The 24,435-nt window shown below is 32.1% G+C and overlaps 1 protein-coding gene and 1 long non-coding RNA gene across 2 annotated transcripts; both read right to left on the minus strand.

Moving 5' to 3' along the window:
- Positions 1 to 702: 702 nt before the first annotated feature.
- LOC127712092 (cadherin-related family member 2-like) lies at positions 703 to 3,506 on the minus strand. Its single transcript, XM_052218301.1, has 3 exons — positions 3,146 to 3,506; positions 2,120 to 2,475; positions 703 to 827 (listed from the first exon to the last, which is right to left on the minus strand). Exons 1-3 carry the CDS (start codon positions 3,357 to 3,359, stop codon positions 777 to 779), a joined length of 621 nt encoding a protein of 206 aa, XP_052074261.1. The 5' UTR covers positions 3,360 to 3,506; the 3' UTR covers positions 703 to 776.
- Positions 3,507 to 8,197: 4,691 nt separating this feature from the next.
- Positions 8,198 to 13,226, minus strand: LOC127712100 (uncharacterized). Its single transcript, XR_007986936.1, has 3 exons — positions 13,118 to 13,226; positions 10,293 to 10,451; positions 8,198 to 8,332 (listed from the first exon to the last, which is right to left on the minus strand). It is a non-coding gene; the product is annotated as an uncharacterized LOC127712100 (long non-coding RNA).
- Between the last annotated feature and the right edge of the window lie 11,209 nt (positions 13,227 to 24,435).

The raw sequence follows: 24,435 nt of genomic DNA on the forward strand, positions 1-24,435 counted from the left end.
AAGTTCAAAGGGGCGTAACTCCTGGAAAAAAATTAGATTGTAATTTCCTGTCGATATGCACATCTACGTAGTTTGTCCTTATTATCTGAAAAGGTTTCATGAAATTCTGTTGTGTGGTTTGAGAGGAGTTGCGATGACAAACTGTTGCAGTAGTACATTTAAGTAAATAAGTTGAAAGGGGCGTAACTCCTAGAAAAAGAATTGAATTGTAATTTCCTGTTGATATGCACAACTACATAGTATGTCCTTATTATCTAAAAAGGTTTCGTGAAATTCTGTTGTGTGGTTTGAGAGGAGTTGCGATGACAAGAAACAGGACTGACGGACTGACGGACGGACATACAGACGGACGGACGGGTCAAAAACATTATACCCTCCACAACTCGTTGCGTGGGGTATAATTACTTTAAAAACAGGTAAATGAAAATAATTTTGTTGTTAGGTATACATATACCTGGACTTGTGATATATTTATTGCCATAGATGTGCTAACATCAAGTTTTACAGAAGTTTGTATCACAGTTTGAAACCTGATCAGCTTAGTAGAAAAGTTAATGAATATATTTGTTATCAAATGAATCAGAATTGCAGTTTTCGAATTATTTCCAAATTTGAATTTGTGTTGACATTTATAATTTAATAATACCTTACCATTGAGGTGCAATAGTTATCAATATAACTGATATACAATAGACGAAAACACTCAAAGTATTTTTAATGAACGCCTCTTTCCGTCTTACAAAAACATAGAGTATTCATGAATACATATTGTTCATTCAATATTTTATAATGATCTCATTGGTCTTTTCCGTTTCGTCTTGCTTATGCTACAAAAGAGAAATACAAGACATATTTTAGGTAATCACTGGGTTTCCTTATAACAATTATATTTACAATGGTAAGTTAATATCTAAACAGTTTTAAATGACACCACACAGCGGGACATCTGAATATTCCTTGCAAACTTGACCTTTAAAATGCCGTGTGAAAAAAAAATCTGTGTCTCCTAGCCCTGCATTAATTTATCATTAATCGAAATTGTTATCAGTGTAAAACAAGACCTGCTCTCATAATACAACTTCGGCTTTGAAAATTCCTGATGAAGGTAAAACCAGAAAAGCGCTTTGGACGCATGGAATATATAAAACGTGTTGTTTTCAGTTTTTTCATGAATGACTATGAATAGAAATTCCAATGTCTTTGCAAGTATTATGATGCAACAATAAAAGTTTTATATCTGTTGATATACAATCAACATATTCTACATTAATTTATATATCTAATGTATGTTTAAACGAAGTATTATAAATCTTACAAATAACCTCGTTCAGATGTTCAGTCTTTCGGATACCAGTATCTATATTTTTCTATTTTGTCTCACATATTAGCATTAAGGCTTCAAACTTCTTACATTTAGTGCAAAACAGCAAATAAACTACCAAAATAGTCTCATTTTGATATCTTTCATAAATGTTTCGATATGAGCAACAGCTTTACCCACAAAGCTACAAAATGTATTTTACAAAGATGTTAATGTTTTAAATATATTTTTGGGTAAATTTTTTGGACATAACTTAAAATTCAAGACAAGATATCAAAATGAGGATATACTGCCAGATTATTTGACCCAAAAACTATGCATGAAGTTGCAATTTAGGTCCAATACGTAGATTTGGACATCTTAACGACGTTATAGTGACATCACAAGTAACATGTCTGAATTAAATTGTCCAGATCATATTAATTTAATTTGTTCATTTGTGAATAAAATTAACATAATTTTGAAAGGTTTGAAAAAGTTTAAATTTCAGGGGCTAACAAATGGCTCTTATCATACCTTCTCTTTAATCGTATGCCAACAAACAGTTTTATCACGGATGAGCATATGATAAGCCTGTCAAATTATTCTAATGAAATTAACGAAGGAAAGATAAAAAAGTAAAGAAAAACAAATAGTAAAGTAATACAATCAAAAAGTATGTTTGAAATCATTGCCAGATTCTATTCCATGTGGTTAAACATTTTCAGAGTTATCACATAAAGCTAATTTGACTTATTGACAGAAATGTTTATGGTCATACGGAGACTATGAAGTGGATATAGAAAACGTATCACTTACTTTTTTCAAATTTGTACAGTTAGTTGTGTATATTGTGTTTGTAACAACACAGACGGTGACGAAAAGCACAAACATTAAAGGAACAAACCAAGCCATATTTGGAGAATATCGGAAGAATGTTAAGTACTGTATATCATTTCCTTGGGGAACACGAGTTACATAACTTGTTGGAAATACAATATCAACCAACGTTGAAGCCTGTCTGCTTCCAATATCCACAGCATAAATCGTTAGATTTAAAACGGAGCCTTCGGTATACTGAGTCAAACTTTTGCTGACAAATATCGAACCATTTTCGTCTACATGAAATAAACCATAGTTGAAGTCTGTAAGCGCAATATGGTAAAAAATATTTCCTGAAATAAAATAAAAGAATGCATTACATTAATTCATTTATTGGTGCATGCCAAACAACAAATATGTCATGCCAAACTAGGACTTTAATTTGCAGTGAGAGTGGCATTTTTCAAACAGAACAATTATCGACAGCTCCAGGGTTTTCAGGCTAAAACACTGAGGGTTTTTTACCCTAGGCATGTTGCCTTACTCGTGTTTCAGAATTTTCAGTTCTTAATCCACTTCAACTTCAGCTTCGTTTTAATTTTGCTTTCAGACTGGTTTTATCGAGTGCCACTGATGAGTCTTAAGTAGACGAATCGGGAGATAAGGCAAGACAGAGCTAGCTCTATGTGTGAGCTATTTGAAATAACAAGAACTGTATGATTGTTAACTGAAACATACAGTGCAGTTAATATAGAAATAAGAAGATGTAAAGTGCAATGTACTTTTTAGACTAATGACAAAATAAAAATGCATGCCTGTATGTAACATTGCAATACGACTGAAATACTAAGCTGGGATAAACAGAAGCACGAGATTGTTTTGAAATAGAAAACTTTGGGTTTTTTTTATCAGTTAATATATAAAGATGAGAATATGTTTAGTTAAACAAGACAAATACAAACAGGAGAAGAAGAACTAAACCCAAAACATGTTCATATTACGTCTGGTAATCATCAAACTTACCATAACTTCCAATATCATTATCAATTGCTTGTACCTGTCCGACAAATGACCCAACACTTGAAGTTACTGGTATATAGAACGTGTATGTACTATAGGTAAATACTGGTGCATTGTCATTGTCATTCGATATAGTTATATTAATGTAGGCCATATCTGTATACTCATTATCACTGATAGAAACATTACAGTTCACCTGAGATGCTGTACCGACCATGTCTAGATCATAGTCTGCTGAATACGACAGGAGACCTGTGGAAGAATCAATATCAAATCGGCCTGTATCAACACCACAGTCAAGGGAAAATTTTACAGCGTCACCATCTTCTTCTGTATACTGATAAAACGGACCATAAAGAGCGGTACCACCCTAATTAAACAAACAGAACTTTAACATTTTTTAAAAGTTATCGCCTTTGTAAAACCTGCTATTAATATCATAAATGGGAGTAACATAGTAAAACAAAAACAGTTCTAGCTGTACGATTATGCTTCCTAGCAACAATTTACCTACCTATAGGTTCAAACATTTTTTGTATTCCATTGCTTTAAAAATAATCAAATTGGTGTTAAAAAACCATAAGGTCGAATATTTGTAAAAGGAATGATAGTTAGGCGCTTGCAGATTAAGGCAAAACCGAGACAAAAGAAAAAAAAAGTAACTCGAGACAGACGTACAATTAATACATCAAAAACAAAATTGGAACGTGTTTCTGGGTAAAACCCCGAAATATAAATTGATAAAACGTTATTTTAAGCCAATTTAAAACATAGTCTTACATTTCATTCGGTGTATGACAGGAATCATTAAACGACGTTAAAATTCATTCCCCAATTCCACCATTTTTTAATCTTTTTTTCAAGAATCTGATTGAATAATGAAGGTTTTATAAAGCATATTGGAAGCTTATTATAAAATTGTTGCATCACTATTTTAAACTATAAACATTAAAAGGAGACACATCTTACCAATTGACAGTCACGCCAATTAATGGACCTTTCACTATTATGGTTCTGAAATGCCTTGCAGGATCTGGTACGATATTTGAAATACAAATTTTGAATAAAATTAAAACAAGCTTCTGCTGGTCGTTGGTTTAATTATTAACTTACAGTGTTTTCTGAAGGTGTAAGTGAGTAATTCGTCTTTGTAAACACTGGAGGCTCGTTGACGTTCTGTATATTCAAAGTTATGTTGGTAGTATCTTCCAACAACGAATCGGAACCACTAATTATCAACAAAAATGACTTGAATGGAATCGTCTCGTAATCAATGTCATATACAGATGCTATTAACCCGGCTGAAGTATAATAAATAACATTTACCATACAGCTAATCCACTTCAACAGAAGCATTAATAGAGAGGAAACTATTTATCGGAAAGGACAAAACAATAGCCAAATAGTTATCAAAGGTACCAGGATTATAATTGTATACGCCAGACGCGCGTTTCGTCTACATAAGACTCATCAGTGACCTCAGATCAAGATAATTATAAAGCCAAACAAGTACAAAGTTGAAGAGCATTGAGGACCCAAAATTCCAAAAAGTTGTGCCAAATACAGTCACCCTTAATTGATTTCATTTTACTAATTCTGTTACCACAACAACAAGTTGAACAAAAACAATTTCAAATAAAATAAATATCAGGTGATTTGTCAAGCTGCTCTATGATATATTGGTTTGATTGTCACATTTGTAAGAATATTGAATCTAAAGAAATGAACATTAACATTTTTTTTTAAGTATTGCCAATTTAGTCAGAATTAATTTCTAAAAAGGCTATTCTATGAAGGTTTTAAAATCTTACTAAAATACACAGTACCAAAGCTTTATATAACCAATTATATACTTTGATTTTTAAAAACAATGCTTTGAACATGTGACCACATTACAAATACCTAAAAGTGGCCCAAAACTGAATTTTATGTATTTTCAGTAAAAAAGAATAATCAGGTAATTCCTAATAAAAACAATAATTCAAATACCGGTATTGAAAGTAAAGCGATGTATTGCACTTTAGATACAAATTGTTTTTAAGATTGATCTTGTCTGTCGATGCAAGCTTTTACCGAAGCGTGTAAGATTTGCATTCTAGGACTAGGAGAAGGGCTAAATAGCATCTTGATTTTATGGATATATTTAAAATTAAAATGAAAAGTTTTTAAATACAATATATAATATATATACTCTTTGATATTGAAGTTCTATTGGATTTCCACTGAAGGTTAAACAAATACAGATATTGAAACAACAGATAATTTATGTGTGGTACAATACTTTATGTTCATGCCAGAACGGAATTTGTTTCCACAAAATTAACAAATTGCAGATGTTTAGAAGCAATAGTATTCTTCAAAAAGGTTGATAGCATCGACGAGGCTTAACACGATAAAAGTACAGTTCGAGATATAAATTTTGTTTGGAGGCAGTCATTTTCATATAAAGATACCGATCGTTATAAAAACTTTAACAGCAAAGTGCCTATCGAATATTTTAATGATTGATTTTTTGTAAAAACATTGAAATGTTTCAATGTATGATCTCTACGTCAATATCACGGCTGGTGGATGTTTCGTCCCCAATTGTACTAACAGCCTAGTAGTTAGCACTTCTGTCCTAACATGAAATATCATAGATGGGACAATTATTTTTGAAAATCCACTGTCAACCTGGTAAAACACATGAAACACTACGATTTTTTAAAACTAGGTTTTGTTAACTTTTGATAGTACAATCGGTGGAGAGGATGAATTTTGCTCCCTTTCATTTATAGGAACAATCTTTTCATTTGTAGGGAAAATCTTAAGCAATTCATGCTAACGATGAATGACATGAGCAACACGACGGGTGCTACATGGGGAGCAGGATCTGCTTACCCTTCCGGAAACATGAGATCAGCCCCAGTTTTTGGTAGGGTTCGTGTTGCTCAGTCTTTAGTTTTCTATGTTGTGTTTTGTGTACTGTTGTTTGTCTGTTGGTCTTGTTTTCTTTTTTTACCATGGCGTTATCAGTTTGTTTTTAATTTTTGAGTTTGAATGTCCCTTTGGTACCTTTCGCCTTTCTTTTTCAGAAAATGAAGTCACAGTATGTTAAATAACACAGATATTGATCCCTTGAGGATATAATATAACATACCAATTGTATTCATGAATGGGAAAAATAAAAATCATAGAATACTATCTTACTTGATTTATCAACATTAAAATAAACAGCGCCCTCTGGTGGAGAATATATTACAGAAAACGTGTGATTGTCCAACAAGTCTTCATCTGTAATTGTCGGTTGAAATATAGACGATCCAGAATTTATATCTTCGAAGACAGTTATTATCTGCGATGGAGCTTGGAATGAAGGAGGAAAATTAATATCTACAAATAGAAGAAACAAGTACTGAGACCAAATATGATACAATTGTAAGCCAGAACGCTACCTAACGAAGATCATGCAAAAGTATTTGATAGCAAATTAGACAAAATAGCAAACAAAAATAATCGTACAAAATCGTAGAAATTGTGTTGTCAAATTGAAAACAAAAATATTCATTTCTTTTAAATAATTTTATTCATTTTGGACAAGTAGATATTGATTGTTTCAGTAACAAACTTTAAAAAAAAGTACCGGAATGTATTTCTATTATAACGAATAGTTTAATTATATTTCATTACTGAATTTAAATGAAAATCACATATAAGCAGAAAAGCGCGGCGGATGAACGAAATTTATAAAGTGATTAATTCATCAACTACGTGTTATTAATTTAGTACAAAGAATTATACGTTTTATCTCTCATATTATTGAACAATTTAATAACTTACCTGTAATACGAACTGTTAATGATCGAGCAGCAACCATATTTCGTCCATCTGATACACTTATGTACAAATCATATCCTGCTACAAGTTCAGTATTTATAGAGCGTGTAAGAGTTATCTCACCAGCTGAAATATCAGTCATGGAATCATAAGAATGTAATAAAACGAGCAGACCATAAATACACATAATACAAAATACCTCGATTTAACAATGAATGCATATGGAAGAAAAGTATTTAAGACAAACTACGATGACAGTTTGTATCAATCAATAAGTTTGTTCAGTTAAATGTCGAGTTCGAAAATCAACACAAATCCTGTATGTAATCTGCCTAAAAATGAAAATATCACTTAATATATTTGATGCGTTGGCAGCGTTTTTCTAGATCTAACTTGAACAAGTACGCTAATAATCAACAGCTAAGACAAGAATGTATACACGAGGAGCTAGATGACCAAAGGGGACAAAATAAAGCCAAATTCACTGAAGGTCAACTTGTCAAATTGGAACCTTATTTTCAAAAGTTCTTGGTTAGTCAGCCATAAATAACTTTTTGGAAATCAAGTGGTTGTTTGATTATTAAAAAGTACTTCTGAAAAACACCAAAGTTATAGATAAGTTGACTAAGAAATCCATAGATTTATATATGTATACAATGAATTGTTCGATTAGATCTTTTGTATGAAAGATATTTCGACAGTTCACTTATTTGTCGAACCGTTTTCATCACACTTTTAAGACTTGTTATTATATTTCCAAATTAACCTTGCGAATGGCATCCACTGGAAATCGTTGCAATTGTTCCGTCACTGCAATACATATTTTGATAAGCAATGCTAGATGCGTATAACGTTTTGCCAATCTTTTCGGTATTATATTCGGAGTGTTTCATTATATTATTGGAGAAACACGTTCTGCCACTCTGTCTCCTTAATTGTGATGTTCATCGACAATAGCTCATAGTTGTAATCTATAAGTTAGTTATAAAGTTTAATTATAATCACGAGGCGACAAAAGCAGTTTTCAACTTAAAGATCGTCGCAGTTGTCTTGGAAAAATCCAGGTAGGTAGAAATAGTTCAATTTTCACATATTCTAAATTTTAACATCTCGAGTGAATGAAGTATTAAAACAAATGAGTGTGGTATAATCGATATGTATTTGCATATAGACATAGGGACTACAACAATTATAAACAGTAGTTGGGAGAAACCACATACATATATTACTTACTATTTTGATCGATTGTAAAAGGCGTATTTGTAGTGTTAGATGACCAAGAATATTGTACATTGTCACTCTCTGGATCCACACTTTTTACAGTATAAATGATCTGACCAGCAGCTGATGTCTGTGACGAAACAGTAGTTTTATCTATAGTCATACAAAAACATCATCAAATGAAGATGCATACTCGTAGATAAATAAAAGAAGATGTTGGTAAAACGTCCATAAGACAGCAACCAAACAATACCAAAATGAAAAAAACACTTTTGTTTGAATATTATTATACTATTTTAAGAAGTCTTTTTGTGTTCACCCGAATATCAAGTATATCTCTTCGTCTCAATTAATTCAACTAAAATCATTCAGTGTGTTTTTGTGTTCGTTTCTAGTTTGTATATAGGATTAACGAAGGCATAGTTTACTTCATATCTGATTGATGTTATGCTTATTTTCTACATTGGGTCTTCACAGATATATGACTTCTAGACTGTGGTAACTAGTCAAATGCGATTTGTTAAAATATACTTTTTCACTCTTTTTGTCTTTTGAAAAATGTTGTTTGTGCTGTATTTAGACCCCTCTACCAAGACATTTGTTTTTCATGCACACGTAAAAATGCGGTTTTTATCCAACGCAATCATAGGTATGAACGTTGTTTTCAATTTAGAATTGTTTATATTTTTTCGTTTGGGCTTGTATTATATTTGCCTTCGGGTTAATATGATCCGTTCATCCTATTTTGACTCTTCAAATTTCAATTGAACGTTGTTTTCAATTTACACTTCTATATAAATATATATATATATGTATATAAACAAGGCATATATAATACAAGCCCAAACGAAAAATATAAACAATTCTAAATTGAAAACAACGTTCAAACCTATAATTGCGTTGGATAAAAACCGCAATTTTTATACGTGTGCATGCCAAACAAATTTCTTGGTAGAGGGGTTTAAATACAGCACAAACAACATTTTCCAAAAGACCAAAAAAAAGAAAAAGTATATTTTAACAAAACGCATTTGACTAGCAGGTCGAACAACGGATGTTCTTAAACCCTGCTGACTGCCGTTGGCGATTGCCAAATAAACAGATCACCAGATTTAACAAAATGGATCTTTATTATTAATTTAATACCAAACAGAAAACAATAAACTTGCGGAAAAGATGGTATACCGCAAACATGAGGTGCAAAAATTTGTACACCAAATCCGGATTTCGACAATTAATGTCTCTTCAGTGATGTTAGGAATCGAAACGGTATTTAGAAGGCCATATAATTTACCTCAATCTAGGATTGACTCTTAAATTTTGAAGAGTCGAAATAGGATGAATGGATTATATAAACCCGAGGGCAAATATAATACAAGCCCAAACGCAAAAATATAAACAAGTCTAAATCTAAAACAACGTTCATACCTATGATTGCGTTGGATAAAAACCGCAATTGTTATACGTGTGCATGCAAAACAAATTTCTTGGTAGAGGGGTTTAAATACAGCACAAACAACATTTTCAAAAAGACCAAAAAAGTGAAAAAGTATATTTTAACAAAACGCATTTGACTAGGAGGTCGAACAACGGATGTTCTTAAACCCTGCTGACTGCCATTGGCGATTGCCAAATAAACGGATCACCAGATTTAACAAAATGGATCTCTATTAATTTAATACCAAACAGAAAACAATAAAATTGCAGAAAAGATGGTATATCGCAAACATGAGGTGCAAAAATGTGTACACCATATCCGGATTAGACAATTAATGTCTCTTCAGTGATGTTAGGAATCGAAACGGTATTAGGAAGGCCATATAATTTGGATATGTATATGTATACAAAAGATTTTAGTGCCAACTGCATATATCAATACAAAATTAACATTCCATGTCCTCATATTGAAAATGTATATGATTAGAAAACCAAAGTCTTTATACAGTCCGATATTTTGCTCAATATATGATGTATGGCTGTTAAACAGTTAGATACAATTCATACTGTCCTAAGGACATTTAGAATTATTTTCTTACATAATTATTTGGTTATTTGAATTGTTGACCGATAACTGGACACCGAATGTTCAAACTAATGACTACAATACAGTTACCTTGAAGATTAGAGAAGTATGGAGGCATGTTTCGAAGAATGTAAACGTAAAACTCTCCCGAATCACTTCCTCGCTGGTCAGCACACTCTATGTTTAACGTATATTGTCTTTGAGTGTCGTAAACAAATCCTTGATTACCTAGGACCCATATCTCAGTTTCTGTAAATAAAAAAAATAATTGTTTAAAAATGACATAAACTTATTATCTAAAACATTCTTATAAATCGAAGGTATAAAACTCACAAAAGATATTATGTCTATAATAAGAACACTTGACGTGCACTTCGTCTACATAAAACTCATCAGTGGCGCTCAAATCAATACAGTTGGAAGACAAATCGATAATGATATTGTAGTTGTGTTTTGTTAACATGGTTTGTCTTTTCAACGTCTTTTGCTTTTTTGTCATGATGTTATCAATTTCTCATGACTTTATGGGTCTTGAATGTCCCCTTTGTATATTCCGCCTCCTTTGTTGTATCGCAAAAAAGAAGTCACAAAAACATTGTTCCAAATTTAGCAAGAAAAAATCTTTACCTGGGGTAGTGTTTCGAACGATTTGTTTTGTTTCTTTTAACACTAAATTCACAAAACAAATTATAAATAATTGTTTCTAAATACCCAAAATTATAAGACATTATAATAGATCACACCCAACAACAAAACACGATTACTCCGAAAAATAGACATATCCTAAAGATTTCTCTTTGTATTTTTTGTCGTTGGGTTGATGTCTCATTAACGTATACTCACATACCTTTTGGGTCATAAAGACAAACTATAATGAATTACAAATGATTTAGAAGACCTTACTGGGTATATACTGGCACACAATGTACGTGCATACCGGAGCTCCCTTTTTGCCAATTTAGCAAATATGTCGTAAAAGTAAATCATATTTAAAGAAAAACTGCCAAATGCAGCTACCTTCATGAGACCACTATTTTGAACAAGGAAATAAAAGACGGCACATCATTCGGAAAGCAGGGTTATAATGTGCTCACTAATAAAAGAAGATAGCTTAGACGGTCACCACGATTGATTCGTTTGATATGTTTGAGCTTTTGATTTTGCCATTTGATTAGAGACTTTCCGTTTTGAATTTTCCTCGGAGTTCGGTATTTTTATGATTTTACTTTGTTTTTGAATAGTGACACCTAGTATCATTACATGATTGGTTGGAGTTTTTTATTGCATTTTTGTATTTAGATATAGCCGTTTATGCCTATACATCTATCTCGTTGGTTTGATCAGTCTGATTTTGTCTCGTTAGTTTTGATTAGTTGTCTTCGTTTTGTTTTTAATGACCATTTTTATTCTCATTCAGTTCATCTCAGTTTTTTAATGGTTCGTGTCGCTCGATCCTTAGTTTTTCTATTAAGCGCTTTGTGAAACTTGTTCGTCTTTTCGTCGTTATTCGTTTTTTGCCTTGACGTTGTCAGTTTTGGTTCGACTTATGAGTTTTGATCGTTCAATTGTTATCTTCCGCATCTTTTTGTTTTAAAGTAGTTGGTTTGATATCTTCTACCTATTAGATGGTGTCTCAGATAAGATTTTACAGAACAAACAATATGACCTATGACCACCCGCCTCCTCCTCCACAATAAATACATAAACATTCAAACAAAATCAAAAGCTACATATACAAAGCTGCAATTTTTACTTTCTACTTACACCAGGCATATAATGCCTTAGACATTTTTGGTTATTTTTTCAATTTCAATGCACTTCAACTTCTTCATATTGGTTTTGCCTGTCAGGTGTTGTGATTCGATTCCAGCTGATGAGTCTTATGTAGACGAAACTAGCGTCTGGCGTTAAATATATACGCCAGGTATACTAGGTGAGTTTTTACAACCACTAGATGGATGGAAGTTGCGCCCTCGAAGGTATCAATAGCCAGTATTCAGCACTTCAGCATTTAACATAAACATAAATGCTAAATTTGTTTTCTGTAAATATTCTATTAACGAAATTTTGAATTATTCGAATCACTTAGCTATTTCTGCTCCTAGGCATGGTGGTCGTAGCCGTTTTAAGGCATCTTTGGTTTTCAAAGTTAATTAACTCTGTATTTTGTGTAGCCTTACAACTGTTTTGATTTGAGCGACAATGACTTATGTAGACGACACGCGCGTTTAGAGTAACAAATTATATGCCTAGTATATTTGATTAGTTTGACATCAGCCTTCTTTTGTGTGTGTATATATCATTCTAGACTCATTTGGCAGCTCTGAGGCAAGCTGTTGGATTCTCTACAAACTCATTGTGTATAAAATTTGGTGAAAAGGAACAAAAAGATACATATGAAAACATGTTTAAAACAAAGACTGAAATTGCTATCCTATTCAAGTTCATAAATATTTTAAGCACTTGATATATTTGAACATGATGAATACAATGCATAACAAAATTTTACACTTAAATGATTAAGATAAAAAAAAACAAACGCACATTTGCAAAGTGACAATTAAGATCTTAAACTTCTTGAAAGATTATAAAAAAAAACTTTGTTCAAAATATATTTTTTGTATTATAATATAAAATATTGAGTTAAATCACACGCTGTACAAACCATAAGTTAAGCATTGCTATTTGAAATTACGAGTAAGATTATCTATCTTAAGCTTGATCTATTCTTGATTTGTTTTTATTGTTGAATTGTTTATATTTGGTGTATATATACTACTAATTGCTTGACAAAGTTTATTTCAGAACTAATTAATCGATTCTAGGTCAAAGAGGTAAAAAAATAACGACACATTGCATTTCTTTAAGAAAAACAGGCCATCACACGCAAGTTTTCACACAAAATTAGACTATACCAAATTGTACTGATCCAGGCTGAAGGTAGTATATAGTAGATGGTATTGTAAGAGCACACGTGACTGTGTCATTGTTTGGATCTGTCACTGATACTGTATACAATAAACTCTCTGCAGTTAAACTTTCCGGTATCTCTGAACTCATTGGTAGGTTAACTATTGTAGGTGGCTGAAGCAAATAACACAGAAGTTACCATATCATAAAGGTTAATATACATTTATTGTATAGACCTGTTATTTAAACTTATTTCATTCTCTTTTCAAAATGGTAAAGTGCTTGACTTATGGTCATATGGAATTATAAATCCTATTCCAAAAAATGAATGTGTTTATCAATTCGGTCCTATGTTATATAGAGGTAGAACTATTTTATCTATTCAATGTAAAATATGTGAGTGACATTTTAAAAAAAGTGGTTAAATAATTATCCAACATTGCCATATAATGGGGAGGTTTGGCTAGCCATACAACCAGGTTCAACCCACCATTTTTTCTTAAAATGTCCTGTTCCAAGTCAGGAATATGGCAGTTTTTATCAAATAGCCCGTTTCTATGTATGTTGGCGTTTGTATTTGTTGCACTTCAGTGTTTCTGTTGTTGCGTTGTTTTCCTCTTATAGTTGATGTGTTTCCCTCGGTTTTAGTTTGTAACCCGGATTTTTTTTTTCACGATCGATTTATGACATTTGAACAGCGGTATACTACTATTGCCTTTAAATCAATGGCTCAATGAAAATGAAATTTTATGTGATGAACATAACGGTTTTCGAAAAGGTAGAAACTGTACAGATCATGTTTATGTGCTAGATGATATTGTCAAAAGCAGAAACAAATGCAAAAACAAGATACATTTGTATGTTTTGAGGATGCAAAGGAAGCATTTGATACTGCTAATAGAGACTGTCTACTATTCAAATTAAAAAATATTGGTATTAGCGGTAACACTTTAAATTTCATTTTTTTATACAATAATGGCAATTGTGCCGTCAGAATAAATAACTTTATGACATAAATTTTTCTTTCCTGTTGCTCTTTGTGTAAAACAAGTCTGTGTTTTATCGCCTACTTTATTTTCTATCTATGTAAATGATTTAGTCTCAGATATTAAAGAAGCAAATTGTGGTATTCAAATAGATGACATAATGGTTTCGACATTTTCGGATTATTCGACTGTGATAATTGAACATTATGACTTTACGATCTGTAAACATATATATTGGTGCTAACATGTGGAAATGTAATTAAGTGTGAAATTGTTATTGAGATAAAGTCCGAAACGATGTTGTCTGCACATGTTTTCAATAGTAAGATAAGGGCCATGGGAAAGTTCACTTAAAGCTGCATGCATTGATTCATTATTATTTTGTAGTTCGACCGTTTAGGATTAATAAATTATAGCTTAGGAAGTTTGTGTTTTTATATATGTGTATAGTTAAGATACCACATCTATTATAGCCAAAGAATTGTCTAAATCAACTTAGAGAGCTGTTGGTGTTATTAAAGCAAAATTTTGTAAAACTGGTGGTATGCATTTTGATGTATTTTCAAAACTGTATGACTCTTTAGTAAAATCCATTTATTAATTATGCTTCTGGTGTATGGGAAATAAATACGCATAATTTTATAAATATTTTGCAAAGCAATTTTTCGTAGGCTTGCACAGGAGAAGCAGCAATTTAGCTGCTACAGGAGATATGGGTTTTTATCAGATGATGCTCTTTTAAAAGTCGAAGTTTGTATTTCAAATTACGGAATAGTCTTAAATGTGACAATACCAGTATAATATGTAAAAAGGTTCATATCTCGGCTATTAGAAGAAAGTCGTCATGAAATTATAAAGTGTTACAGTTAGCACATTAATATAAAATGATTGAAAATGTAGAAGATGATATTAATATGAGTAATTTTTGGAATTCTATACAAACTTTTGAAAAAGAATCTTGGTATCAGGAGTTATGGAAAGATAACAATAATGTCAATGGTAATAAATTAAGATTTTATAGATTGTTTAAAACTTGTATTGGTACAGAGCCTCATGTAAAGTTTGATAATAATAGATGCCACTATTTTGTCACTATTCACAGCTGGTTCGATATACTAGACCACCAGAACCTTTACAAGATCGTTTGTGTATTTTTTGGGATAGTTGCGAAATTGAATATGAGAAGCAATTTCTCTTTAATTGTTGTTTTAGTCTGATATCAGACATGAATTATATGCCAAATAGATATAAGAAGATGTCGTATGAGTGCCAATGAGACAACTCTCCATCCAAGTCAAAATTTATAAAAGTAAACCATTATAGGTCAAAGTACGGTCTTCAACACGGAACACGAGCCTTGGCTCACACCGAACAGCAAGCTATAAAGGGCCCCAAAAATTACTAGTGTAAAACCATTCAAACGGGAAAACCAACGGTCTAATCTGTATAAAAAACGAGAAACGAGAAACACTTATGAACCACATCAACAAACGACAACTACTGAACATCAGATTCCTGACTTAGGACATGTGCAAACAATTGCAGCGGGTTTAAAGGTTTTAATGGTACCAAACCTTCACCCTTATCTGAAACAATAGTGTAACATCACAACATAGAAAAACACACTATAAAATATCAATTGAAATGGCTTAACTCAACTAAAAGACATATCAACACCAGTGAACATACACTGAACAAATAAATTTGATCTATGATACAATGCAAATACAAAATAAATAAACTAAAAGAAGAATAATTAAAGTAACAAGTTATACCGCTGTGAAATGTTAAACAATTGAAGAAAAACAATATACTTGAACAAAAATATCAGCCATTTGCAATTACTTTAAACACAGGTAAATAAAAATAATGTTGTTGTTAGGTATACGTGTACAGTTCAAATAGAGGAAGGAAATAATCCTGTTTTGTAAAAGAGAGGCGAAAGTTATCAAAGGGAAATTCAAACTCAGTCGAAAATAAGCTGATAACACCATGGCTAAAAACAAAAACATAACAAACAAAACAAACAAACAATTGTACACAAAACACAACATAGAAAACTAAAGACTGAGCAACACGAACCCCACCAAAAACTGGGGGTGATCTCTGGTGCTCCGGAGGGGTAAGCAAATCCTGCTCCACATGTGGCACTCGTCGTGTTGCTCATGTTGGTATAAACCCGGTAATAAGTCTTATTCGGTAGGTCATATTCGAGAATAAGGGGACAGGATTGTAGTTTCGACAATTGGAACATATCCGCTATCATCTGTGAAACGTTTATTCTATAACGGTCAACCAACTCGTAATGGCGTCCGTAAAATTTACGAAGGGATGATTTCAACTTCACCACTTGCAATTCTTGGTTTAATTGCTTCCTTGTGAGCAGCAACCCTCTATCAAGGAAATCATGATAGGAAATACAAGCAATGGAATATCGTAGCAACTGGGAGATATATACTCCGTATGCAGGCGCTACTGGAATATTGCTTCATAGAAATGGAAAGTTCACAATTGGGAAGCTGAAATCATCTCTTTTGTCGTAAAGTTTTGTTTTCAACCTATCCTCATTGTCAATTTCAAGATATGAGGCAGACTTAACTGCATCTATTGTTAAATGTTGATTTTGATTATGTATGCGATATTAAAAAAACTCCGTTATCTTATGTGCAATGAGAATATGGTTCCTCTTTTAGCTAAATCCCTTTAATCTATGATTTATCGACGAAAACATGTTGTAATCTAAATATTTATATATGTTTTTTTTTATCTACGAAATACTTTTTACATTTAAAAAAAAGTTGTCTTTTTATGCAGGTATTAAATGTCTGTTTAAAATGACAGTGCTTTATAAGACGTTTTTGTCCTGGTTAGGTTCTTATGACTTTGTGTGTAAATATATAGATGTATAGATACATGGTGACACTTCAATAAGATAAATTATCTTAAGACGTTTTACTACATGTTAGGTTCTTATGACTTTGTGTGTAAACATATAGATATATAGATACATGGTGACACTTTAATAAAAAAAAAATTATCTAAAATCATCTTACTTAGAATTTGTTCGGATTATATAGAATGTATTCTAATAGAAAATATTTTTTGTTTAAACTTATCTCATTATAGCATTAAAAGATGGGTTCATATCATTGTTTTTTTTCTATTTAGAACTAAATTGTTTAAAGGTTAAACGATGTCATGCTTAAATTCACTTGTAATCAAAAACTGAAAAATCAGTATGACATCACTTTATAGTGTTTCACTCCATAAGATATAAATGTTTTCGGTAATTTATTTGCCTGATTTGGGATTAAGTTGATAGTCAGCGCAGTTTCCACTTCATCGTCTCCGTCGTCACATTCTACTGTAACTGTATATGAAGCCACGGTATCTGAGTTGAGTAAGACTCCTGCGTCCTTATATATTCCATAATCTTCAAAAGAAATGAATAAAAACATTTAATAGACAAATAGTTCCTTCCGAAAAACCTTCTTGGAACTTTAAGCACATTTTGCTACTCAACAAATAGCCTCAACATCATCCTTCCGTCTATATATATAGCAAGGTAGTAGGTTCACGAAAGGTTAAAATTCGCCCTAAAATTTTAATTTGTTTTTTTTTCAGCTAGAAATATTTTAGATATTGCTGTTAAAACAAAATTACTTGTTTTAAGCATATCAAATTGTAAATTACGCAGAAACGAATTATTAAATTTTTTAACACAATTTTCTTTGGCCGCAACTCCTGATCAATAAAATGTTTGTGTGAAGTGATTCAATATAAACCTTTGCACCTTTTAGTTACAGAAAATATTGGATCGCATGTTACGGTCAGGGTTTTCCTTACGCATTTAGATCCGAAAAATTCACTAAATCATCGTACTTTGACGCCATCTCCAAAATATGCTGACATTGGTGCCTATAATGTACTCTTATGAAGAGATTTGTTTTACCTAAAGCATGAAAGCTTAGAAAATGATCCGTTTAAGAATCAAGTTGTGGTTTATAATATAAAGATACAGTTGAAATTCAAGGACATATTTTGCCAAAATGAACCTTGTTCTTAAGGCAACAGTAGTTTATAGATGATCATATTTATGTATCATAAATAGATTCATATGAATAAAAACTCTGCATTCATTAATGTTTTACCGGTTGAAGATGGTATTTTAGCGACCGAAAATGGCACAGTTCCCCCGCCTTTCTTTGTGCAAGATACCGGGTCTGTTACTGTATCTGTGGCATTTAATGTAAATATCAGTGTATTGTCTGCAGTATCCTCTGATATTGATACAGAATCTGGAAGATTGTTGATAACAGGAGGCTGAAAAGATATTCAGTTTTAGTATCCATTGCAAGGGTTTTTTCAGATTAGATATATAAATTGCTAGGTGAAACGTAAACTTTGGTAAGATTTAAAACATTTATCGGCTAAGAATATATCAAAATGTATGTAATAAATCCGGGTAAATATGAATATGTTGATACCTTAAGAAACTAACAGTCAAACAGTAGTTACATAGCTGCGTGTTTTTTTGGGGTTTTTTTTGGGTTTTTTTTTGTTGTTGTTGCAATTCTTGATATATATTTATCTCAACAGGAGTTCTCTGGTATTGACTCAAGTCCACTGATTGACTGAACTAATTTAACAGTGAATCAATGATTGTTAAGTCTGTACAACATATTGTACGAAAACTGGTCGTTCACAATTCAGAATTTGTTAATTCGTAAAAATATTATAATAAATTAATGTTACTGTTGGATGTAGATAACTTTAAATATGTGATTCGCAAGGGCAATTTTTGTTACGGCTGTTACTGTATCTAAACATTATCAAAATATACATTTTAAAAGTAATGAATTGAATTTTTTTTCTTATAAAACTACTCAATCTTATTTTCTTATAGAACAACTTTTAAATAATAAAAATGTGTATAAATGATTAAGATATGTATCTAAAAGATTATCGAAGTTACAAATTATACATTGCAAGAGATCGAAAGTCAATGAAATTCTTGAGTAATTATACAAGACCAAGACAAATAAAAGAAGGATTACCACAAATGCTTTCGCAACACAACGATAAGAAAATGTTTATCTAGGATAGAAATGACATGAGCGGTAGTAAAATGATGACTCCAAAAAGAAAGATATCAGCTGCGTTGACATGGTAATAACATATCTTTAAATTATAACAGAAATGATGTGATGTAATAATTCTACTCTACAAATGTGTATATTTATAACATTTACGCTCTTGTACTAAGTCATATACTGAGTATTAATAGCAACATAGAGTGTCATATAATGTCTCCCCCCAAAAAAAATCAGTTCATTTTATGATATTTCCTGCTGAACAATTTGATTTTATGGAAAGGAAGTACAATGAATATACTCAAGTCATGCATTGGCCTATTTCCTCCCTTCGAGCCTATAATAATCAATAAAGTACTCACTACTTTATACAGTTTTCCTCGTGTCCAGTAAGGTGACCTTGTCATTTAAACTGTTTTCCACAAACTGATAATCTATTTACAATTACTTTTCAAGTTGAACTATAAGTTCTGAAACTTACTCTATTAACTATTTCAATAGTTTCTGTTGCTGTTGATGACACAGTGCATGGATCCTCTACTTTCATTTGTAGGTTATATGTATTGATGGGGGGTGTAGCTTTTATCCGAATTTCGTCTAAAATTATAAAATATTAAATGTTATATTAAATATGCGGCTGATTATGGATCGCTTGTTATATTTACTTAAATACCATAATTGAAGATTATTATTTTAAGCAATTATTTTAAGTTCGTGTTGATACCTAAAATATTCCTTTGGGGTTCAACGTTAAATAAAACACTTTCATTGATCCTATTTAAACGCCAAGGTATATGGGTTAGCAAAACCCGGGGCTATAAGTTTTTTTTAAAACAACGTGTCATTAGCCAATCGAAATCTGAGAAATATACTAAGCCGGAGATTCTGAAAAAAGATTACAATTTGGAGTTTCATATGACTTTAATTCAGATCGACCTTCATTCTGCAAACCTCGGCAGATTCCGCTTTATACATCTAACCTCGGATATATGACGGTAAGTGATATGTAATTACGCCTACACATTGTGATGCGATTAGATTGTTCGGTCTGCCGAGGTGTGCCGAATGCTTTTTTCAATACTTTTGTTCAGTGCTTGCATCTCATTTATAACTTACCATAGAGTTTACAAACGAAACTCGAAGGTATGTTTTTATCTCTACATACCTTCCTTGAAATTGACACAGATAGATGACTTCAAAATATGATATGTGACAGACGTGATTTATTATGATTCGCGTTTCAGTCTGTAATGATACATTATACAGGACTGTCGTCTTCTGATAAGAGATCCTTGACCATCAACGTTAAAATATCAATCAAAGGCTCATTATAGTTTTCATTTGTAAACGTTTAATTATTGCTTCGCTAATTTTCACTTGTTCTGTTAATTGATAGGGTTTGATTTTGTCAGTTTTATGGACTTCCCCTTTTTGAATTTTCCGTGTACTAAAAATCTATGGCACACATGATGATTTCAATCTTTTAATTGTAAGCATCCAATTGTTCAGCTGTAACATACTTTCTGTCCAATCCTAATTGAAACGCCACGCTAGTGCATGTTCACACTATATTGACAGCATTAATAGGAGTGTGCTCCTTATACAAAAACTGCTCCGACTAAGTTATAAGGAAGAAAGACGAAAATTGATATAACAGAAGTTTTACGATTACTATCAGGAATTGGTTGACAAATACGATGTGTCTGTGTCCCAAATCACAAGCAACATGTTTTCGATATCTTATTTCTTAAGATATCAGAAAAGTAATTAATCTGATCTGACATGATACCGATTAAGTTCTATTCTCGATTGTGACATTTGTACTGAGTACAAATTCGCATGGCGAGTGAGGCATGCATAGCAGGAGGTATATACCCATTGGATGCATCGCATCTTTCTCCCTTTGGAGTGCATGCGATTTTCTCAGCTTTGGTTTCTTACTTTAATTAGTATCGTTTATATTGATCTATTGGATATGAACGTCGGTAAACCACTGTGACCTTAATTTAGAAACATGGAATAATCCCCATACATTTTAAAGCAATGTAAAGAATACATTGACACTTTGAAAGACTTCTGTATTGATCATTAAAGAGCTAGATATTAAACACCATTCCCTAAGAAAAACAAAAAACGTGCATTAGTAGCCGGTATTTTGGAGAATATACCTGAATAAAAGTGATGTGGGATATGTGTCAATTAGACATCAAACTGCCTAATTTATGTAAAAAACAATAAAAGAAATACAAATATGATATACAGCAACAAACGACAACCACTTAATTAAAGGCTTCTTGCTTGGGACAGGCACATACAGAATTTGGCGGCGTTAAACATATTAGCGGGCGCCCATCCCTCCTATAACATGGGACAGTGGTGTAACATTACACAGGTCCTTCTTACTTACCTGCAACAAGCTCAAAATAACTTGTACCACTGTTGGTAGCTGATTCCAATGTCAAAGTGAGGCTTCCAATATCCTCTTGATCACTATCAGTATATGTTATTGTAGCTAAAACCTTTCCTATCGAGACGTTATCGTTATAAACTGTCACTGTACCTAGACCAGTCAACTGTGGAGCTTCACCTTTAGCAAAAATTATTCAAACCATGTTAAAATTTGAATTAGGTTTCACCGTCCTTAGGCAAAGATGACCTTAGATGGATTTGACTATTTGTTTTATGTCCATTTTGGTCATATAGCTCTTCAACTGTTTCTGTTCTTATAATTCTTTACTATCAAATATTTCTGTTTGAGCGCTCCTGATGAAGATAAATCGAGAAAAGCGCTTCGGACGCATGAACTTTATTAATATTGGAATCAAATCATAGGTTTCTTTATATCGATTCAATAAATATAAGGTTTCTATATACTGATTCAATAAATATAAGGTTTCTATACACTTTTGTCTGAAATAAGGGAGATAATTTGCTACATCCGGTTTAGAAAATGTCATAACCGGATTCATATGAAGACTGTATTTACACTGATTCCAAAACAATATGGTTTGATAGGTTAATTTATGCCTATTTAAAACAAATATATGAATTATAGGTTCTTTTCCATGAAATAAGTGCAAAACTGGCTACTTCCAGTTTAATTAAGGTCACTCCCGCTTGACATGTTTCAAGGTAATACGTTACCCAAAATTTTGCAAAAGACTGTATGGCTTAATCATGTACCAAGTTGAAGTAATAATCAATTAACCTTACATTAAAACATTTCAGGGGCAGTATCTCATATAAGATGTCATCATATAACTTTAGAAAGAATGTACCATTTCTTCCCCTCAATAACCCAAACATTTTGCATCAGTTCTTTTATATCTACCTCTAATAGTTTGAGAAGAGATGCACACAGAATCAAAGAGCAAAATTTAGATTATGACTTTCACCTTATTTTCGTTTTTTTGGACCTAGGACCTCAAATCAAGATACCCTACGTCTCTATCTGTTACGGTTAATGAGTTACATTTATATCTCACTTATGTGAAATACAAAAGGGGAAATAACTCTCATATGGAGTCACAGTATCGCTTCCGTTAAAATTATATCTCACTTATGTGAATTACAAAAGGGAAAGAACTCTCATATGGAGTCACAGTATCGCTTCCGTTAACATTGACCGAAGCATCCTGAGGAATTAGCAAGCAATTTGGAAAAATAAATTTACTGATATCTTTTATGGTTGTGAAGGAGATGCGCACACATGACAAAACAGTGTTTGGAGAGATAACTTTTACAATAAAAAGTGCGGTTAAATGCGGTGAGTTTCAAAAGCGCAATAAATGTTAGATATCATTTGTTATAAATCTAAGTGACATCTTGCAAAACTATTTTATACCGCCAGATAAGGGTTTGGCGGAAGAGGAAAAAAATAATAATCAGAACAAAAACAATAGGTCTTTCCCCAGAAAAGTGGCAAGGCCTAATAATAAAACGCATTACTGCATGTCTATCATTACTGGGCTAAACAAAAGACGTTATGTGTATACTGAAATACCTGAATAGTTGTTCGTTTGACTATCCAATAAAAAATAACTGTACCATACAATTTATATAAAAAAAGAGGTGGAAGAAATCACAGGGAGAATTAAAACTTTTCATTCGGAAAAAGACCGACAAAATCATGGCAAAAATAAAGAAAAACGACTAAGAGACAAAGAACAGTCTACAAAACACAACATAAAAATCTAAAGACAAAGTAATGCGAATCACAGTAAAATCAGGTTGTAATCGCAGGTGGTGTAGAAGGGTTAGCAGATCTAGCTCCACATGTGCAATGCATATCTATATATGAAAACAGATAACTAATACTATTATTAGTTTATACTTTTAAAAATAAAAATATATAGCAAAAATGAGAAATACATTGATGCAAATTCTTCTCTGTCTTGCATGCATTTTTAATGAAAGAAAATATAGATTCCACCACTGCATCAAGTGTGGTACGATATTTCTCGATTCGAGACAATTAGATTTTAAAATTTAAACGCGAGGTGTGCCAAACTTTGTAAATATTTAAAATTTAACTGTTAAGAGTGGAGAAATATCGTAATACACAAGATACAGTGGTGGAATCTGTTTCTCTAATGATTTTTAGGCGATAGCTTAACAAAGTTTATTCTTCCCTTTCAAAGATTTGCAGAAAGTTGTGTTCTTTATATGTGACGTCATCAGACATGGTCGGCTTTTTTTTTGACGTCACAACAGGAAATTTAGAAGAAATCAAGAAAATTTTACGTCATAATTGAATTTCGACCAATCATTTGCCGAGAACAAAGTTTTCTCTAGAGATGAGTAATATTTTTCTCACACCGATCGAGAAATGTGAAAATAGCATGAAAATTAGAGAAAAAGATATTTTGATATTTTTTTATAGTATAGTACTTACTTGGTGTAAAATACGACCTAATGGCATAATCTGAGTTCGATACTGCTGCACCGGAAGTATCAAGTGTAGTCGACACACCGATTGCTGTTGTTATACCAGTCAGCCTCCTTATGCTTTCTGGTCCTTCGTTTTCATAAGTAACGACAGATCCTCCAGTTGTATGTCTGAAAAAGAAGTTATTTACCAGCTAAAATTATATTTTATGGATTTTAAAGTTTTAGGAGATTTACGATCGAATGGATCATTATTTCTTTAAAAAATTAAAAAAATTAAAAAAAGATAGAATACAAAATGTCAGTTGGAATAGGCACCTACCTTGAGATAGTAATTGTAGTCGAAAAAAAAAATAT

This window comes from Mytilus californianus, unplaced genomic scaffold, assembly GCF_021869535.1.
Source record: "Mytilus californianus isolate M0D057914Y unplaced genomic scaffold, xbMytCali1.0.p SCAF_8, whole genome shotgun sequence".
Classification (NCBI taxonomy): Eukaryota; Metazoa; Mollusca; class Bivalvia; order Mytilida; family Mytilidae; genus Mytilus; species Mytilus californianus.